At 36.2% G+C, this 18,250-nt stretch overlaps 3 protein-coding genes across 3 annotated transcripts; all 3 read right to left on the bottom strand.

Annotated features, from left to right (window-relative positions):
* Positions 1–388: 388 nt before the first annotated feature.
* On the bottom strand, positions 389–5,844 carry LOC113309931 (protein ZINC INDUCED FACILITATOR-LIKE 1-like). The gene is made up of 17 exons (XM_026558448.1): positions 5,205–5,844; positions 5,066–5,106; positions 4,561–4,621; positions 4,325–4,427; positions 4,115–4,217; positions 3,790–3,843; positions 3,648–3,710; positions 3,444–3,493; positions 3,274–3,349; positions 2,889–3,071; positions 2,638–2,725; positions 2,410–2,495; positions 2,194–2,301; positions 1,854–1,898; positions 1,668–1,756; positions 1,455–1,498; positions 389–1,022 (listed from the first exon to the last, which is right to left on the bottom strand). Exons 1-17 carry the CDS (start codon positions 5,359–5,361, stop codon positions 925–927), a joined length of 1,449 nt encoding a protein of 482 aa, XP_026414233.1. The 5' UTR covers positions 5,362–5,844; the 3' UTR covers positions 389–924.
* Positions 5,845–8,396: 2,552 nt separating this feature from the next.
* Positions 8,397–8,831, bottom strand: LOC113312906 (uncharacterized mitochondrial protein AtMg01250-like). The gene has a single exon (XM_026561638.1). It carries the CDS (start codon positions 8,829–8,831, stop codon positions 8,397–8,399), a length of 435 nt encoding a protein of 144 aa, XP_026417423.1.
* A 259-nt stretch (positions 8,832–9,090) lies between these two features.
* LOC113312905 lies at positions 9,091–10,512 on the bottom strand. The gene is made up of 2 exons (XM_026561637.1): positions 10,029–10,512; positions 9,091–9,902 (listed from the first exon to the last, which is right to left on the bottom strand). The coding sequence occupies exons 1-2, from the start codon at positions 10,510–10,512 to the stop codon at positions 9,091–9,093; spliced, it is 1,296 nt and encodes a 431-aa protein (XP_026417422.1).
* Between the last annotated feature and the right edge of the window lie 7,738 nt (positions 10,513–18,250).

Below are 18,250 nucleotides of genomic sequence, written 5' to 3'. Positions count from 1 at the left end.
CACAAACTTCCAATCTCAATTCTATAAAAATACCACAAAATTCCAAAATTTTCTTTTCCACCACAGTTCAAATTGGACTATTCCAGATTTCCAGTGTTTAAGCTTGGAAGTACAATAAGAAATGAGTCTGCTCTGAAAATAAGTCTCCATCGAGATGAACCTCTGCCCTGTCAGTGTAGACACGGCAGAGATTTGTTCTTACTGAAAGCGTTAAGTGAGAATTAAAATAAATCGCAGCAGATCTAAGATGAGAAGAAGTAGAGAGAGAGAGAGAGAGAGAAAGGTTATTGTTTGATATTTAAAAATTTGAAAAAGACCGGGAAAATTATAGTGTATATAAACTGAAATTGGATGTAGCCTGTACGCTCTTGGTTTTTTTCTACCTAACTAAATTAAAGAAATCATATAATTTTCATTAACAAGCCAAATAGCTAGGTTACAAAGATGGATGATCTCAGTTAGAGAGTCGAACAGCCAAAAGCAAAAGCTGATAAAGCAGAAAGGACCAAAATAGTAAGAGAAAATGCAGACATCCAGATTGGAATACTGCAACCATTTTCAATCCTATTGCCTACATACATATTTAAACCTGTAATACTTGTTAGGAACTCCAATTCCAGTAAGAAAATCTGGCCTATTATATTAAGACTTGGTATGTCTGCTATTGGCCTCTTCTAACATGATGGCCTCCTGAATGTAGCCTTCTTGAAACCATATTTTAAGACGAACTAAGTTAACGATATGTTAAGACCGCATTCTTCCATCTTGCAGATATTACAGATGGATAATTGGTGCATACGCCAAGGCCAACTGAGATATCCCTGTCACCTCACAACATTTTGAAAGATGACCCAGCCCATGTTGCACCAGGATTCCCCTCACGAACCTATCATAACTACATATTTTTTGTAATACTTGAATACTTCATCCATGTTGTTGACGGATTGCGAGAAAAGGTTTGAAGGTCATCAATAATCCAACCACTTCAACTATATTTAGGACAAAGAAAACCATCTCACTACCTGCACATCTCAAACAGTAAGATTGGTATTTAGTGATCTTATCGAATAAACAACATCAATTCAGAAAACAAAAATGGATATGAAAGTGGATTCGTTAATAAAAATGATTTTTTTTGAAAGTGAGGATTCCATAAACCTCCATTTAATCTCGATTTCACATAAGACTATGAGAGTGGTCAGAGGTGGTAATTTTAGTACGGGGGAGGGATTCGATTTCAAACTCAAACTAGCCTAGCTAATGAAGAGGAAGATCACATCTTCAATACTTGCACTTTTCCCAACGAGTCTGAAAAGTCTGCTGATTATCAAGTATCAGCTCTCAGTAGCTACACTTGTCACATTTCGGGGGAAAGAAAGTAAAAGGATTTTTCATGCCAAACGTTGTTCATGATAAGGAATTTTATAGGTGACACGGTGAATAGATATTCATACCTGGAAGAAACGAAGCATTCCTTCGTGATTGTCCCCATGAAAACCTGCATATAATATTGAGCTCATGACATAAATGATATGAACTATTGTGACTTAAATACTGTATAGATGAGATTAAAAATAGGCTTCAACAGACTAAAGTTCATAATACCACACAAATTATTCCTATATCATTCAGAAAATTAAGAATACATGATGCGTAGAGATACTTACAAAGCACCGCCACCAGCTGGACCAAATGCTTTGAAAAGAGACATCCCAGTCATAGAGATTCCATTTGCAGCCCCCCGTTGGTGTTGAGACTAAATTTAATATTATCAAAGTTACAAAAATGCCAAGTTAAAAGCATTTTCAGAAAATGGAACGTGAAACTAATTGAAACAATAGAGAGAGAATTACCACTGCGTTGTTTTGTAGGATGAATAACCCAGTGATAATTGACAGCTGTTAATAGTATGGATAGGATAGTGTTAGAAGACTAAAGTTTGGAAATGAAATTAGGTAATAGAAAAACATTATAGTGCTATCTGTATGTTCCATTGTTACTGAAAGATGACCTCTGCAGTTGATTTACTACGTGTTTATCAAGCCTCAAAAAGATATAGCCATCCATGTTTTTCCACATTACAACTATAATTGAACTTCTTGAAATCACTTCATATACTCTTTTTTTATTCTTTTTTCTTTCCACATTTGAGGTTAGAGAAATCTAAATATTCAAGTTTGTATGATTACTTACAGAGAAAACGTTCTTCAATATTGATGCACAATTTAGTAATAACGTAAGGCTGAGCCCCGATAGATGAGCTATTGATGGGTAACATGACAACAAGAGTATAGCTAAAACCTTCAAAAAAGAAAAAGGTGAAAAGAGAAGCAGATTCAATCAGTTATGATTCATTAGATTTTATAACATATTAACTTTAGATCATATGTTATGGTACGTAAAGCATACCGCTGAAATGCGAGATACCGTTAGGTGTCCTAGAATTCTCTCGACCTTTGGATATATAGTAAGTTGAAACAGTAGAAGTCCAAAACCTAAAATAATAGAATGAGTAGTCAGGCATGGTTTTGAGACAACTAAATCATAACATAAGCAATCGTGTCGCCATGTATGTAAGAAATTGGCAAATGTTGAATACTAACATTGAACGAATACATATGCGAAGTATCTAAATACCTGAGACTGATAGAATTTCACCAACATTCTCGGTCGTAAAGCTCAATCCACCGTACTGCCTAGGGCTGACAGCCCACAGTGAGAATATCTGTAAAGAAATCTCATTCAGTGAGAAAGATAACCAGTTCTCCAGTAAATAAGAATATCCAAGTCCATATTCCTAAGAAGGATTAGACTTTACATCCAGAGAGAGCATGCAATATCAAGTTAGCAACACAGTCAGTGTCATGGAAACAAACTTGATAATTTACCTCTGTGTAGGCCATGTCATGTAGTGAGAAGACACAATATACAATGATAGATGACATTAACGGCCAGTTCTTAAATAGGCTTTCATTAGAATCTGAGCCTATCCCGTCAGTCTCTTGCATAATGTCTTTTTCATCACTCCCGTATGCTTCTTCATTTATTCCAGCATGTTTATGCAATGTTTCCTACAACAACCAAATAAATGTAGCGCGCCATCATTGATCATTAAGATTTAGTATGATTCCTTAAGCCAATATGTCAACCGTCCCTATTTAGTATTTACACTTCTATGGTTTCTCGACGCTCCAACTAAAGCTATAAAATCATTCTATAGTTTTGATTAGCAATAACACTTTGAGTATAAATATATGGAGTCAGGAAACATACAGGAAGCCAACAACAAACTACAAGAACAACTGCAGCGAATGCTGATATACAGAGGCAAGGTAGGAAGTACGGAAATCTGCAAAAAAGAAAAGCATCAGCATATACTGTCAAGTAATGTTCTTACGAATTACAAAAGATAAAACATGAGAAGTGGATATAATAATGCTTACCTTGCAAACAGAGATCCCTGTGGAAATAAATTTGGATATTTTTCTGCAGGCTAGAACATATATTTTGTTCAGAGACAAGATTTTAGAAAGCTAAATTCAAACAGAATTTTCAAATAAGAGATGCAAACTGTATCTGAAAATAGATGTGATGCTCAATTTCCACGAACCATATGAAATATCCACGTGAAGAAATATTATCAATACCTGTGCAAGAAATCCCCCAAGAGCTGGACCAATAACCAACCCCACTCCCCATGCTGTACTAATCTGAAAACAAATTTCCGGTAAATACCATAACAAATTTCCGGTGAATGTAATAATCATCAAAAGGAAAGAGAAATCTTACAAGTGATAATGCCAATGCTTGGTGTTCATGACGGCAGACCTCAATAGCATACGCCTGAAATGCATTTGCACGGTTAAATTCAAAATATACATATAATTACCAGTCCTGCAGGGAACTGCAGTAGAACATTAGAGCTTAGAAACCATTTCATTATCCCACATAGACAAAAGATGGCATTGTCTAAAGCCTCTAAGTTGATACTGGTAAAAAAATAAATCAAGGCCACCTTTTTTCCTATGAGGTGATATCAATTTCGATAACTATGAATACTGCCAACACATGTCTCTATGAGATCCACAATCTGGGGTAAAACGCATATTTTTACCTTAATAGGGCCAAGTAGACCATTCAAGCATCCAAGAAGAAACCTCATAGAAATTGCCATCCAAAAATTTGTACTAAGACCAAATAACGTGTTGAAGATAAGCCTGAGGTAGATAAATCACAAAAGCCACCAGCAAAAATTGTATCAGCGAATACTTTCAAAAGATACCAGTAGAATCTGAAAAGATAAATAGATTCTAGCAATACTAACACTATCATGGTGCCAAATACTATGACCGGTTTTCGACCATATCTATCAGCAAAGACTCCCCAAAAATAAGATGTCAAAGCTCTTCCAAACATGTATGCACTTCCTTTAAAAATAAGCAAAGGAAGACCAAAGAAGATGAAAGAGATAATTAGCATTACTTTGTGTATCTCATTGAGTTTGGTAATTCAATAGACAACATGTCAATATAAAGCTTTGTATATAAAATACGTACTGACCTACATATCCTGCATAATATCCAATATCTTCAACCCTCTTTGCAATATGGAAGTCTCTTATCTACAAAAGAAACGAAATGTAAACCAAAGTACCATGTTAGTTGGACTAAAGAAGTAGACAACTTTAAGCGGGAGTTAAGAGATGGACATTAAAACTTTAAAATTTGAAAGCAGTTGAAGGTGAAGCTATAGATAGACATTCTTACTTCTAAAAGTAAATGGTGTTACCACAACACATACATATAAATGTCAGGGGTTTACTCCCCTTTGTTGAGCCAGGTCTTTCCTAACATCATTTCTCACACTATTATATAAGCCAATTGGCATAGAGAATTCTAACTCATCTATAGGAAGTGAAGTTTTTCATGCTGCTCCTTCCCTAAAGTAATTTTTAATCATTTTCCTCGTTTATGGAAATGTCTCTTAATTTTGAAGAAAGGTACTAAATGGAAGAATAACTAGAACAAATGAATTCATACTAAAACTCCAAATATAAAATGCATACCATGAAATATAGGAACGGAAATAGAGACGATATTGGTAGAGCTGAAAAGAAAAACACAGAAAAAATCACCAATCAGTAGAACAAACACAACATTCAATTCTCAAATTACTCATATAGAATTATTATTAAAATCACTTACCAGTTCCCAGCACTACTATCCATACAAAAAAGAACTCTTTGTAAGGTATCCCTGTCTGTGTATCTTTTCTATAATCAACCTTACAACCTGGACAATTCTCATAATACACCTTATTCTTCTTCAGTAACGCTTCTCTGTGATCATTATCATTCTCCATTGAGAAATCTGAATACTTCGAACTATCTATTTTCCTCGAGAATGGAAGAAACCAAAAAATGAAATAAAAATAAAACTATTTATGAAGAAAATACAAAACCAGGAGAAGATAGCATTTAAAGATGCTTTTATCAAGAGATTTTTCCGAATACAACCTCTTAAACCTAATCTTTTGAAGCGATAATGACGAACAGAAATAAATACAAAATATGGGCTTTTCTGATTACGCAATTGCTTACGTTTCGGATCTTCATTTAACAACACTCATTTTATACTTTTTGGTTGCGTTCGGCGTTTTAGAGACACAGAATCCATCTCAATCAGTTCAAAAACAGAAACAAAGAATATCTGTAAGGAAAATGAAATTTGCCTTCAGCTGGGAAATGAATCAAACACGTAGGAGACAGTTAAAAACAGAAGTGATAGTATCATTAACAATATCAGCGAACTAGTCATGGTTGGGTTTTCACGTAATGCAGCAAACTGGGTTACGTTTCCGTGTGTAGTTTTATTGACTTTTAGTGTTTGTTTATAATATTGTACAGACATATTCGAGCGAAGAGCCACCAGAGTCAGAGGCAGGCGACGTCTAGTAATGTTTGATTGACAAGAAGACGAAACGAAATTGAAGATCGCAAATTGCAAATTCTGAACTGGTGCGATAGCGACAAAACCCCAAAGGCATCAACTGTGTCTCCTACAAAAATGATGCTTGGATTCTTGGAGTAGAGAGATACAGAAAACCCACACTAGTACCCGCATCACTAGACCATATTTAAACGTGAAGGTTTGGCACGCTATTTAATCATCATGGCCGACCTTGCAGTGTTGCACCGTTTCAACTCTCCGATGATGGATCAATATAAACCCCTGTGCAAATACACGTCCGCATACCAAACTTAATCGCCAAAGGTGAGCTCGTATATACTAAACAGTGGCCAAGATATCTGAAAGATAGAGTGTGTGGTCGACATTTATTATTCAATTATTTGGTTGCTTTTGTTGAATGTAACGAGTAGACCTTCGACTGATGCTTAAAGAGCTGAGAAAGTGCAGTAATTGTCATGTGCTGATTGACTGATTGTTGCAACCATCGTATTTCTAGGTTCAACTGAACAGCCTACGTACAATAATGTTTCCTGGACCAGAGAATCACGCTGGGTGTTATCATCTTTTTATCGGATATCGTATCTTGGTGTGTTTTGATAGATGACAAAGTTAAATATGAAAGGATATGTTGACATATAGTATTTCACGCTCTTGACATCAAAATTTTTTTTCGATCAATACAACAAAAAAATTTATAAATTAAAAAAGTATGTTACAAGGAGGAGAGGAGAACAGAAAAGAGATAAAAAGTTAGAAAAGAAAAAAAAGACCAAAGCATTTCTGCTCTAGTCGACTAAAAAGAACACTAGTAAGTTCAATATGTTCCAGGTCTTGCTAGCCAAGAACCTAAACCACCAGAACTGCCCCAAAATCGAGGAAGACCTCCATTTAGAAAGTGCAATCAACACTGCCTATTAACTACAAGATCCCAGTTGAAGTATAGATTCTGAAAAGTAATGCCTCTAAAAGATATGGTAGTAGAGGTCCAATATAGTAATAGAGCTTTAATCCTCCTAATCAAGTTTTCTTGCGAGTATTCCGAATCTTGAAAAATGCACTTATTCCTCTGTTTCCACACTCCCCAAACGAAAGCAAAGGGTAGTAATTCCCAAAGAGCTTTGTCGTTCTCAGTGAGCCCGCGAGCCTGTTGCTCGATAAACAAGTTTGTAGCGTTTTCACAAATAACCCAATCCCTGTGAAATTCCTTCATGAAGTACATCCGAACAGCATACATTTCAGGGCAGTGACTGAAGAGATGATCGATGGTTTCTTCATTCGACTTGCAAAATATACACCTATTTGCTAACTGCCACTCCTTCTTATGTAGATTATCTTGAGTTAAAATAGCCTTATGATGAATTAACCAAACAAAGAAACAGACCTTGGTTGGTACTAATGGTTTCCATATTTGTGCAGAAGGGAAAATGATACCTGAGTTCTTTGCCAGACCTTGGTAGCACGACTTCACTGAAAAGACTTCACTAGTCTCCCATCTCCAACTTCTGATATCTTCCACATCACTTAAGATAACCCCCTCTAATAGAAAAGATAGAGTTGTTGCCTCGTGGATCTCCGTATCAGTTAGTCTTCTTTTAAAATCCAAGTCCCAACTAGTACCCCCCCCTTCTACGTTGCTTGTAGCTAGTTCGCTTACCCAACTCCCTTGCTTTCTAGTACTTCATAAAGATTTGGGAACTTGTCCTTGAGCACTCCCCACCCAACCATCTATCCAACCAGAATCGAGTTCTCTCTCTCCATTCCAACCTTGTGCATTATTCCCAATCTGAATTTAATCCATTCTGTTGCAAATCCCTCTCCAAACCCCATGCCATATGGTCGCTTAGTTTGCTTAGCATCCCACCCATTATTATCACACCCCATAATCCTCAACAAATCTTCTCCACAGTGCCTCCGGTTCATTTGAGAATCTCCATAACCACTTGCACAGTAATGCATCATTCATCACTGATATAACTTTTATCCCCAACCCTCCCTCTTGTTTACTATGACATACTTTGTGCCATGCCACCAGTGCAGTTCTATTTCTACCATCTTTCGTTCCCCAAAGAAAAGTTCTCATTGCTCTTTCGATCTTCTTTGCTACGAGAGGAGGAATTGTGAAGGCAGACATCAAGTAGACTGCAAGTGCACATAAAACACTCTTAATAAGTACCAATCTACCACCATACGAGAGATACCTTCTTTTCCAGCCTTCTAATCTTTTCTCCACACTCTCTACTACCACGTCCCAAATCTTCTTGCACCTATATTGAGCCCCTGCTGGCATTCCCAAATACTTGAAAGGCAAATCTTCGAGTGTACAAACGAGAACATCTTCCACAAACTCTTCATGTGTAGTATCTCCAATACTAATTGCTGTACTTTTCGTCATATTTATACTTAGTCCCGACACTAACTCAAAACAGGTTAAAATTGCCCTAATAGTATGTAAACTTTAGACTTATCTGCGCTAAAGAGTAAAGTTTCGTCAGCAAAAAGCAAGTGCGAAACAACAGGTCCATCCAGAGTGACCTTAAATAAATATAAACAACCATTTTCTTCAGCTCTAGCGATCATCCGACAGAACCCTTCCATGACCATGGTGAATAAGAATGGAGACAAGGGGTCCCCTTGCCTAAGTCCCCTAGAGCTTCTAAAATTAACACCTGGCACCCCATTAACCAAGACAGAAAAGTGTGCATGTGATATGCAAGAACGAATCCAATTCCTCCAAGTAAAACCAAACCCCATCCTCTCCATTACCTTAAGTAGATAATTCCAGTTCACCTTATCATACGCTTTCTCCACATCCAACTTCATCACCCATCCAACTTCATTTTGTTCATCCTTGTATCCATACATTCATTAGCGAGTAATATGCAGTCAGTAATCTGTCTCCCAGCTACGAATGCACTTTGGGTGTCTGATATCAGACTAGGAAGTACTTGTTTTAGTCTCGTCGCCAACGTCTTAGCAATGATTTTATATGATGTATTAATCAGGCTAATAAGCCTAAAATCCTTAACCACCTCAACTGTTTCCTTTTTTGGTATTAGTGTAAGAAAGGTGTTGTTTATTCTCCAATCCAATGACCCAGTTAACTCGAAATGCTTCACTACCTTCATAAAATCCTCCAATATCTAGTGAACACCTCTATTGGATACCCATCAGGTCCCGGAGCCTTATCATGCTCCATTTCCTGAATAGTTCCCAGAATTTCTTCCTCGGTAATTGGTCTTTCTAATCTGGAATTTTCGTCCGGAGAGATTGATGAGAAGCGAACATCCTCCATAAATGGTCTCTGAGAACTATTTTCCTTGTACAACCCAGTATAATAATCATCAATGTGGCCCTTAATTACAGTATTATCATCCTGTAATACCCCATCAATTACCAAACAACTAATGAAGTTCCGCCTTCTCCTCTGGTTCGCACACCTATGAAAATACCCAGTATTGTTATCGCCCTCGTCCACCCACTTGTCTTTCGCCTTACTTTTCAGCCTCAAAGCCTCTAGTCTAGCCCATTTTTTAAAGTCGTTTTTAAGGTTGATTCTATCCAATCTATCCTCCAATGTCGCTTCACGAGCTTCATCCTTCTGATCAATAATATGAATGTTGGCCAAAATGTCATCCATCACTCTCTTAGTACTGCCAAAATGTGTCCAGTTCCATTTCTTTAAATCTCCCTTGAGCAATTGTAATTTCTTCCAGAAGATGTACCCCGGATTTCCAGAAACTTCATACCCTTCCCACCACCCCTTGATCAAATCATAAAGTGAGTTGTCTTCCATCCACATGATCTCAAACTTGAAAGGTAAGTGACCAACAGTAATCCCATGAGTATTAAGTAGCAATGGGTAGTGATCAGAAGTGGGTCTAGGTCTTGCGCTTTGTGTGGTGTCAGGAAACATCTCCTCCCATTTGCTATTAACTAACATACGATCAAGCCTACAACAAATTGGGTCTTCTTGAAAGTTCGACCAAGTGTAGTGAGCACCATATAATGGAAGGTCAAACAGATCACAGTCCGAGATGAAATTTTAAAATTCATTCATACCTCTGTTAGCGGTAATATCTTTGTTCTTCTCCTCGACAAAGCGAATTGTGTCGAAATCTCCTACAATACACCCCGGTATATCCCAGACTCCCAAAACACTAGCAATATCCCTCCAAACTCTCCTTCTCCGCACTCTATCATTTGGTGCATATACCCCAGTAACAAACCATTTCGTCACATCCCTTCTAGATTTAAACATACATGAAAGAGTATACTGATCTTCTAATGTGTCTAATAATTCATACTCATCTTCCAACCACATGATGCACATACCACCTGAAGCCCCTTGCGATGGAACATAACAAAACTGAACTTCATTCTTGTTCCATAATTTTCTACAAAAACTTTGTGTAATAACCTCTGTCTTAGTTTCTTGTAAAACAACAACATTTGGTTTACTTCTCAATAATGCTTCATTAATAATAGCCCTCTTACTCGCATCCCCTTCCCCCCTAATGTTCCGATTAACAATGTTTGCATTCATATATAACCTTTCATGTCCCTATTTCCCACTCTTCTGCCCAATTTAGAACTGCAAGGAACTAGGTTACTCATAGAGCACACTAACCTGTTTGTCTCCCGCTACACTTTTGTAGCGCTAGTCGTGATTGGCGTGTTGTTAGGTGACTCTGTGCCGTCCTCCTCTGGGGAAGTATTTTCTAGTATGACTTCTTCAGAATCCATAAGAAGTAATCTTGCCCCTTCCAGTCCCTCATCTAGAATCGCCTCATCTAGTTCCCTTATAGCTTGATGTTTTTTCTCCTTCCTTACTAATTTTCTTTGCTTTATTTCCCCCACTTGACGATTAATAATTTCATCAACTTCCTTCTCCTTCTCATGTTGTGCAATGCCGAAAAGTGCCATCACTGATTGAACAGCGAAAATCAAATGTTCTTTTCCTAATCGAGCTTCCTCAATCTCTATGATACTTACCTCTCTATTGTTTTGTTCTTGATAAGATTGGTGCTGATCTCCAGTTACTCCTCTATCAGAACCCCCATCAATCACCCTGTGTGATTCACCAATTGAGTTATTTGGATCCATCTGATTGAGCGTATTTATCGAGAGTAGCTCTTCATCTTTCACAATACTATCATCTTCGATTAGATTCTTTTGTAATTCAGGCGTAAGCACAGAAAATTGATTATGGAGATCAATGGGAGAAGAAATAGTTGGTATCGAAGTACTTGGACACGGGGAATTGAGTATGCCTTTGAAACCCTCGCTGATAATAAATTTTACTTTAACCATATTTTGATGAATTTCAGTATTCCTCATTTCTGGCCCTTAGACGAGTTAAAAACTTCAATTGGTTTTGTCCCAAGAATGCCCAGTCCCGTTTCTTTTTGTCGCCAAACTTGAGTAGCACTAGGTTTGCACGTGAAGATGTTTCCGCTTGAGAATGAACCAGGTGTCCCACTAGTTTGCCGATGTGTCCCATTATTCTTTTTTCTCGTACTCCTTTTTTCTTTGGTTTTTGAAGTCAAACTGTTTTCAACAGGTGGAACGGTCTTATTGCCAGAAGTACTATCACTGTTCCCTGACGGAGTAGGTTTGTGCATTAAATGACCCTTTTGTTCACCCATCTTTAAATGTTCACCCCCAACTTGTGATGAGTGACCATTGATTTCGTGCTCTACCACCTTTTGTTTGCTCCTGGACTGATGATTTTCTGCCACGTGCAATTGAAATACTTTATCTTTTCCGACGCTCTTATACGATTGATGATCGATGAACTCACCGGGAAAGATAATAGAGACTGCAATTTTGTAATTAATACCATCTTTAACGAGTTCCAGCACTCTAGGAAGTTTATCAACGAGAGAATTCCCTCTAATCAGCACTTTAATCCCTGTGAGATCTTCCCCAACTAAACATCTATCATCCACTTTGACAATTTTTCCCCATGGGCGAAGTAGTTCTTCTGCTGTTTGGTATGCCCATAAATGAAAAGGGACACCTCTAAGATTGAACCAACACTCATTTTGTTCAAGAAAAACAGATTCTCCATTAACAGATGGCCACCAAATTTGAAAAGAAATTGTACCTTGAAGAAAAGGAATTGTCTTCTGTTCAATAATAGTCTTGTAGCTGGTCTGATTTTCAATCCAAAAAACACCCATCGTTTTCTTAAAAGGATTAACCTTTAAAACACCACCAATATGAAATACATCTTTGATCCGGTCTGCTACCATCCTCCAATCTGCAGGATAAGGTTGAACTTCACATATTATTGTTGTTTTCCACCGCCCCAGTATTCTTCCATCATCACCATGAACATTTAAAGCTCCCCCCTTTGATGTTCTAGAGTTAAAATTAATGTCATTAACCCCCCTACTACTGTAGACTTCTCTTTGCACAGATACATTTTGCATTTGTTTCTCATTCAAGACAGATTCTTTGTAAGAGAGATTAGGCCAAGAGCTTTTATGATGTATGTTATGTGATGTTTGATTCAATGAGGCTGCCTTCTCCCTCTTCTGACTCAGTTCTAAAGCAGCTTTAAAGCTCTTCCACCCTTTTCCTTCCTTGCCTTCAGGTACAATCAAATGATGTGGTCTATCATTATGATTCCCTGTGTACCAATCAATAGCAAGGAAGTTACCATGAGAATTTTGGCAATAGATTACATGGAAAAGATCTTTACCAAATGGCTTTCTCCAGAAAAACTTTTTTGTTGGATTTCTGATCCCAGATAATGCTTCCCACAAAATATTAATAAGCCATGACACCCCTGTTTTAGTAGCCCAGCAACATACAGAGAAAACTTTGATCTTTCGATTATTCGTGTTATTGGATTATTATTATCCCAGTGGGTTAAGATCTCATAAGATTTATTCTCTATATCCACAAACCTTCTTTAGATTTGCGACTCTTTCTTTCGGTGATCCATATGATCGGAATTAGAAAAAAAAAAGATACAATTCAGGAGAGAGAAGGAGTCGTACATTTTCTCTCTCCAAAAAATTTAAGGTTGTCTCTCGACATCAATTTTTTTACAAAACTCAAATGATAACAAATTTGAAACCAAATTTAAAACGTTATTTTCGTGCCATATTTCTTACAAATGCTCTACATTGTTATTAAAATTGAACAACATACAAAATGTACAATACCACTGTCTAAAACTTTAGAAACTAGTCATTGAATATCAACAATTTAAATAAAAAAGGGCTAAATGCTAATATTTGATATTTCATAATACATTAACAGGGGTAGTCAACCGAGATTTCTATGGACTTCTATAGGTTTTTAATTTGAGTGACTTCCGGAGATTCTCTAAAAATGTAGAGACTTTTAGTGATTCTCTGAAAGTATTTGTGACTTGTAGAGACAAAATAATGAGATTTGTCAAGAGACTTTGTGACTTGTGTAGACAAAAAATGTATAATATCCCCTAAAAATTCAAAACATCTACCAATTTTTTTTTATCATCCACGTTAATATGTTTATTAAAGTACCAAGAATACCTAATGAAATGGTTCATTAAAAAAAACGTGTCCATTATCAAAATAAACTTCATTGTTTTCCCATGCCTAGATTTTCATTCTCTTTATCCCACTCGTCGCACATTTTATATGGATGATACGATGACAACTAGGTTGGATAAGAATGCAACAGTGACACTTGTTCGTTGGATATCCATGACAAAAAAGAAATATTGATAACTGGGTCGAGCGTAATCCTCCATAATTTAGTTAATAGGGAAGCATTGTTATCTTGACTCTCATGTTTACCAAGTTTTTTTTCAAATTTTCAAGTCTCCCAAAATATCACCTCTTGAGGAGAGATTTCAACCATTCCTATTTTCATAAAAAAATCTCCCCAAATCTCTAAAAACAACAAATCAATGACTTTTAATTCTTATTCGAGTAACAGGGGTGTTAAAGTGACTCTTATAAATTCTTAATCCAATAACATGGAGTTTCAGAGAATTTAAATGACTTAAAAAAAGTCTCTAACGAAAAACAAGAGAAATTGAAAGACTCTCTAAAAACCCTTATGGACTAATAGTAGGTTTTGGAACTCCCCAGAAGTCCTATGAAATCTCGTTTGACTACAATGTGGACCATATGAACGAAAATTAGATCCAGATTCGTTATCTTTTGGAATTTATAAAAATACTAATATAGCAATTATGAGATAGTGTAAGAATAATCATGTCAGCGGTTCCTCTGTCATTTATATAATCAAATAGTTCACGGATTATATATCTGTCTCTTAAAACACAACGACTTAGTTTCTTGACGCAACAACACTTTAAATTATGAGAAACGAGCAAACTAAACTTGTTGTTGTTAACCATCTACATGGCTTAATCATGAGTAATGATTATTGTCAAAGACCAGTAAAAAGTTCGTGATCGGCGGAATCAATTAACTAAACAATCACATTTTTCTTAATATTTATTCATTCTGATCAACGAACTGCTAAAGCCAATCAATAGACAACATTATTTGTAGGGTTGTCGATGAAATCGGCTTCTCCCAGGTACCACTTGACACAGAAGCTAACCCTATAACAAAAGTCGAGTTCGGACCAGGCACGATAACAACTCCGGGTACGTGTTAATAAATTGTTACATTTTTTAGAAAACACTTTTTTTTTCTTTTTTCGCTTGAATCCAAATTATTTTTACAATCACCTAACCCGCTGCATATGCACCGGATGATTCGAGAGTGTTTAAATCATAAGAAGACATAATTGGGTCGGCAGACGTGGTATTATATATCACGTGGGGTCATGAAAAATTCATATGAAACTTCGAAGGTTGTAAGTACTATCCACAAAAAGCATTGTTAAGATCATGAGCAGAAAAAAGACATTTTTTTTATCTTTCTCCATGATAGGAGCTAATTCAGTTGTTCAGACTCTCATATCCGTGGTATCATAAGAAGACATAATTGGGTCGGCAGACGTGGTATTATATATCACTTGGGGTCATGAAAAATTCATATGAAACTTCGAAGGTTGTAAGTACTATCCACAAAAAGCATTGTTAAGATCATGAGCAGAAAAAAGACATTTTTTTTTATCTTTCTCCATGATAGGAGCTAATTCAGTTGTTCAGACTCTCATATCTGTGGTGTAATCATGGTCTACTATCATTAAGTACTCTGTATCTCCATATCTGTCAAGCATTCATTAGGTTCCATCGTACGTTACTTTTAGTGTTTGTGCTCTAGCAGATTTTCCCAACCTTACTACTCTTTCCTTGCATTTGAGTTACATTGTTATGCATCAGTGTATTGAGAAAATGAGAACCATATGTATAGTATGACATCTATAACAGCAAGACACATTTTACAACTCTACCATATATATTTTATTTTTAATAACAAATAAACATGTCGACATATTACAACATAAGCCAAAGTTAGGCATTTATCATTTTTTTTCGTACTGTAGATGAACTATGTAAACATGCCAAAGGTAGAGTCAAGTTTATAGATGAACTATTTGGGAATCCATTGATTTTGTGTATTATTGTATACAACCATGTCTCCTGATTTTTACCATCAATGTTAATGTTTCATTGTCAAAATCATATTATTCAGCATTAATGCCACCGACACCATCTTAGAATTGGTCTCTTAATGAATCATATGGATGTAAAACCTAGTGTTATATATCGCACATTTGAATATCCAAATCTTGAATTCTTTACTAACAAATAACATTACCATACTAAATTTATTACGAAAACCACGAGCAATCCTCATATGGTACGATTAGGTACTCATCTGTTATTTTGATCCAGGTTGAGACTTTCACTTCGGTAAGTGCAATTGCCAGCAAATTTTAATTTCCTATCAAGTACATATTTACCGAATTTTTCTTTTTTTTTCCCTGCATATGAAACTCCAAAAATTAGTCGCATATTCTCATCAAAGTTGAAGATTCTGAAATGTATCCACACATATCCTGGTTCCTTTAAGAGTCATCCGTAACATGCCCGAAATCTCCACCGAACACTAACGAATTTCCTCCAAATATCGCTGTCTGATTGCTCATCAGATACTTCAGTGTCATATCCAGCGTTCAAATGCATGTTTATGCACCGTCGTTGCTTCATCCCATATTATTAGGTCTACCCTGGAAATTAACGACGTCAAATTTTTCCCTTTCGTATGTTACACTCCCGAGTTTTCATCAAGATATAGGGGTGTTTTGAATGTTGAATGCACTGTCCTCCCTTCCATCAATGAAAATGATGTTATTCCTGACAAACACGTTGTCTGCTTTTCAGTGAACCTTCTTTTGTAAGCATCAATCTTTATTTAGGATATTTATACAAGGAGATGACGCTTCATGACCCGGAGATGTTGTATATGAGTCAAATGTGCACAAAAATCATAATTTTCTTAAACAATAAATATACAAATCTTAAAAAGAGAAATATAGTTTGCTTCAACAAAGAAATACAATTAAAAAGGAACCGACCAGAACTTTTATAATTTTGAGATGGGAAAAGGATTCATGATTCCTTTTTCTAAGATTACTTTAGACCAACACAAAATACCGTCGAATCCAAGTTTTCTTCCATGGAAAAATATGGTTGTCAACAGTTGAGGGACTTCCATTTTTTTTAATTGTTGGTGACGTTTGTATGCATTTCCAACTTCAATTTGTTGGCAATAAATTGTCCTTGTAATGAGAGATATGTAAGATCTTGTTTGATAAGTTTTTTCTTAAATTTTCTCATCACCCATATGATCTCCTACAAACTTTGCAAAAATAAGTCATACTAAATTTATTACGAAAACCACGAGCAATCCTCATATGGTACGATTAGGTACTCATCTGTTATTTTGATCCAGGTTGAGACTTTCACTTCGGTAAGTGCAATTGCCAGCAAATTTTAATTTCCTATCAAGTACATATTTACCGAATTTTTCTTTTTTTTCCCTGCATATGAAACTCCAAAAATTAGTCGCATATTCTCATCAAAGTTGAAGATTCTGAAATGTATCCACACATATCCTCGGTTCCTTTAAGAGTCATCCGTAACATGCCCGAAATCTCCACCGAACACTAACGAATTTCCTCCAAATATCGCTGTCTGATTGCTCATCAGATACTTCAGTGTCATATCCAGCGTTCAAATGCATGTTTATGCACCGTCGTTGCTTCATCCCATATTATTAGGTCTACCCTGGAAATTAACGACGTCAAATTTTTCCCTTTCGTATGTTACACTCCCGAGTTTTCATCAAGATATAGGGGTGTTTTGAATGTTGAATGCACTGTCCTCCCTTCCATCAATGAAAATGATGTTATTCCTGACAAACACGTTGTCTGCTTTTCAGTGAACCTTCTTTTGTAAGCATCAATCTTTATTTAGGATATTTATACAAGGAGATGACGCTTCATGACCCGGAGATGTTGTATATGAGTCAAATGTGCACAAAAATCATAATTTTCTTAAACAATAAATATACAAATCTTAAAAAGAGAAATATAGTTTGCTTCAACAAAGAAATACAATTAAAAAGGAACCGACCAGAACTTTTATAATTTTGAGATGGGAAAAGGATTCATGATTCCTTTTTCTAAGATTACTTTAGACCAACACAAAATACCGTCGAATCCAAGTTTTCTTCCATGGAAAAATATGGTTGTCAACAGTTGAGGGACTTCCATTTTTTTTAATTGTTGGTGACGTTTGTATGCGTTTCCAACTTCAATTTGTTGGCAATAAATTGTCCTTGTAATGAGAGATATCTAAGATCTTGTTTGATAAGTTTTTTCTTAAATTTTCTCATCACCCATATGATCTCCTACAAACTTTGCAAAAATAAGTCATACTAAATTTATTACGAAAACCACGAGCAATCCTCATATGGTACGATTAGGTACTCATCTGTTATTTTGATCCAGGTTGAGACTTTCACTTCGGTAAGTGCAATTGCCAGCAAATTTTAATTTCCTATCAAGTACATATTTACCGAATTTTTCTTTTTTTTTCCCTGCATATGAAACTCCAAAAATTAGTCGCATATTCTCATCAAAGTTGAAGATTCTGAAATGTATCCACACATATCCTCGGTTCCTTTAAGAGTCATCCGTAACATGCCCGAAATCTCCACCGAACACTAACGAATTTCCTCCAAATATCGCTGTCTGATTGCTCATCAGATACTTCAGTGTCATATCCAGCGTTCAAATGCATGTTTATGCACCGTCGTTGCTTCATCCCATATTATTAGGTCTACCCTGGA

Source organism: Papaver somniferum, chromosome 9, assembly GCF_003573695.1.
Source record: "Papaver somniferum cultivar HN1 chromosome 9, ASM357369v1, whole genome shotgun sequence".
Lineage (NCBI taxonomy): Eukaryota > Viridiplantae > Streptophyta > Magnoliopsida > Ranunculales > Papaveraceae > Papaver > Papaver somniferum.
The sequence above is the reverse complement of the archived record's forward strand: the minus strand, read 5'-3'. Positions and strand labels throughout refer to the sequence as shown.

Excerpts from the sequence above, each read along its gene's own strand:
- LOC113309931 (XM_026558448.1), bottom strand. The coding sequence starts at position 5,361 with ATGGAGAATGATAATGATCACAGAGAAGCGTTACTGAAGAAGAATAAG. Across the intron at positions 5,107-5,204 it reads GATAGTAGTGCTGGGAACTG|CTCTACCAATATCGTCTCTA; the intron begins GTAAGTGATTTT and ends TTTTCTTTTCAG. Across the intron at positions 4,218-4,324 it reads GTATTTGGCACCATGATAGT|GCTTATCTTCAACACGTTAT; the intron begins GTTAGTATTGCT and ends TATCTACCTCAG.
- LOC113312905 (XM_026561637.1), bottom strand. The coding sequence starts at position 10,512 with ATGAATGCAAACATTGTTAATCGGAACATTAGGGGGGAAGGGGATGCG. Across the intron at positions 9,903-10,028 it reads AGATATTACCGCTAACAGAG|TTAATAGCAAATGGGAGGAG; the intron begins GTATGAATGAAT and ends ATCGTATGTTAG.
- LOC113312906 (XM_026561638.1), bottom strand. The coding sequence starts at position 8,831 with ATGTATGGATACAAGGATGAACAAAATGAAGTTGGATGGGTGATGAAG.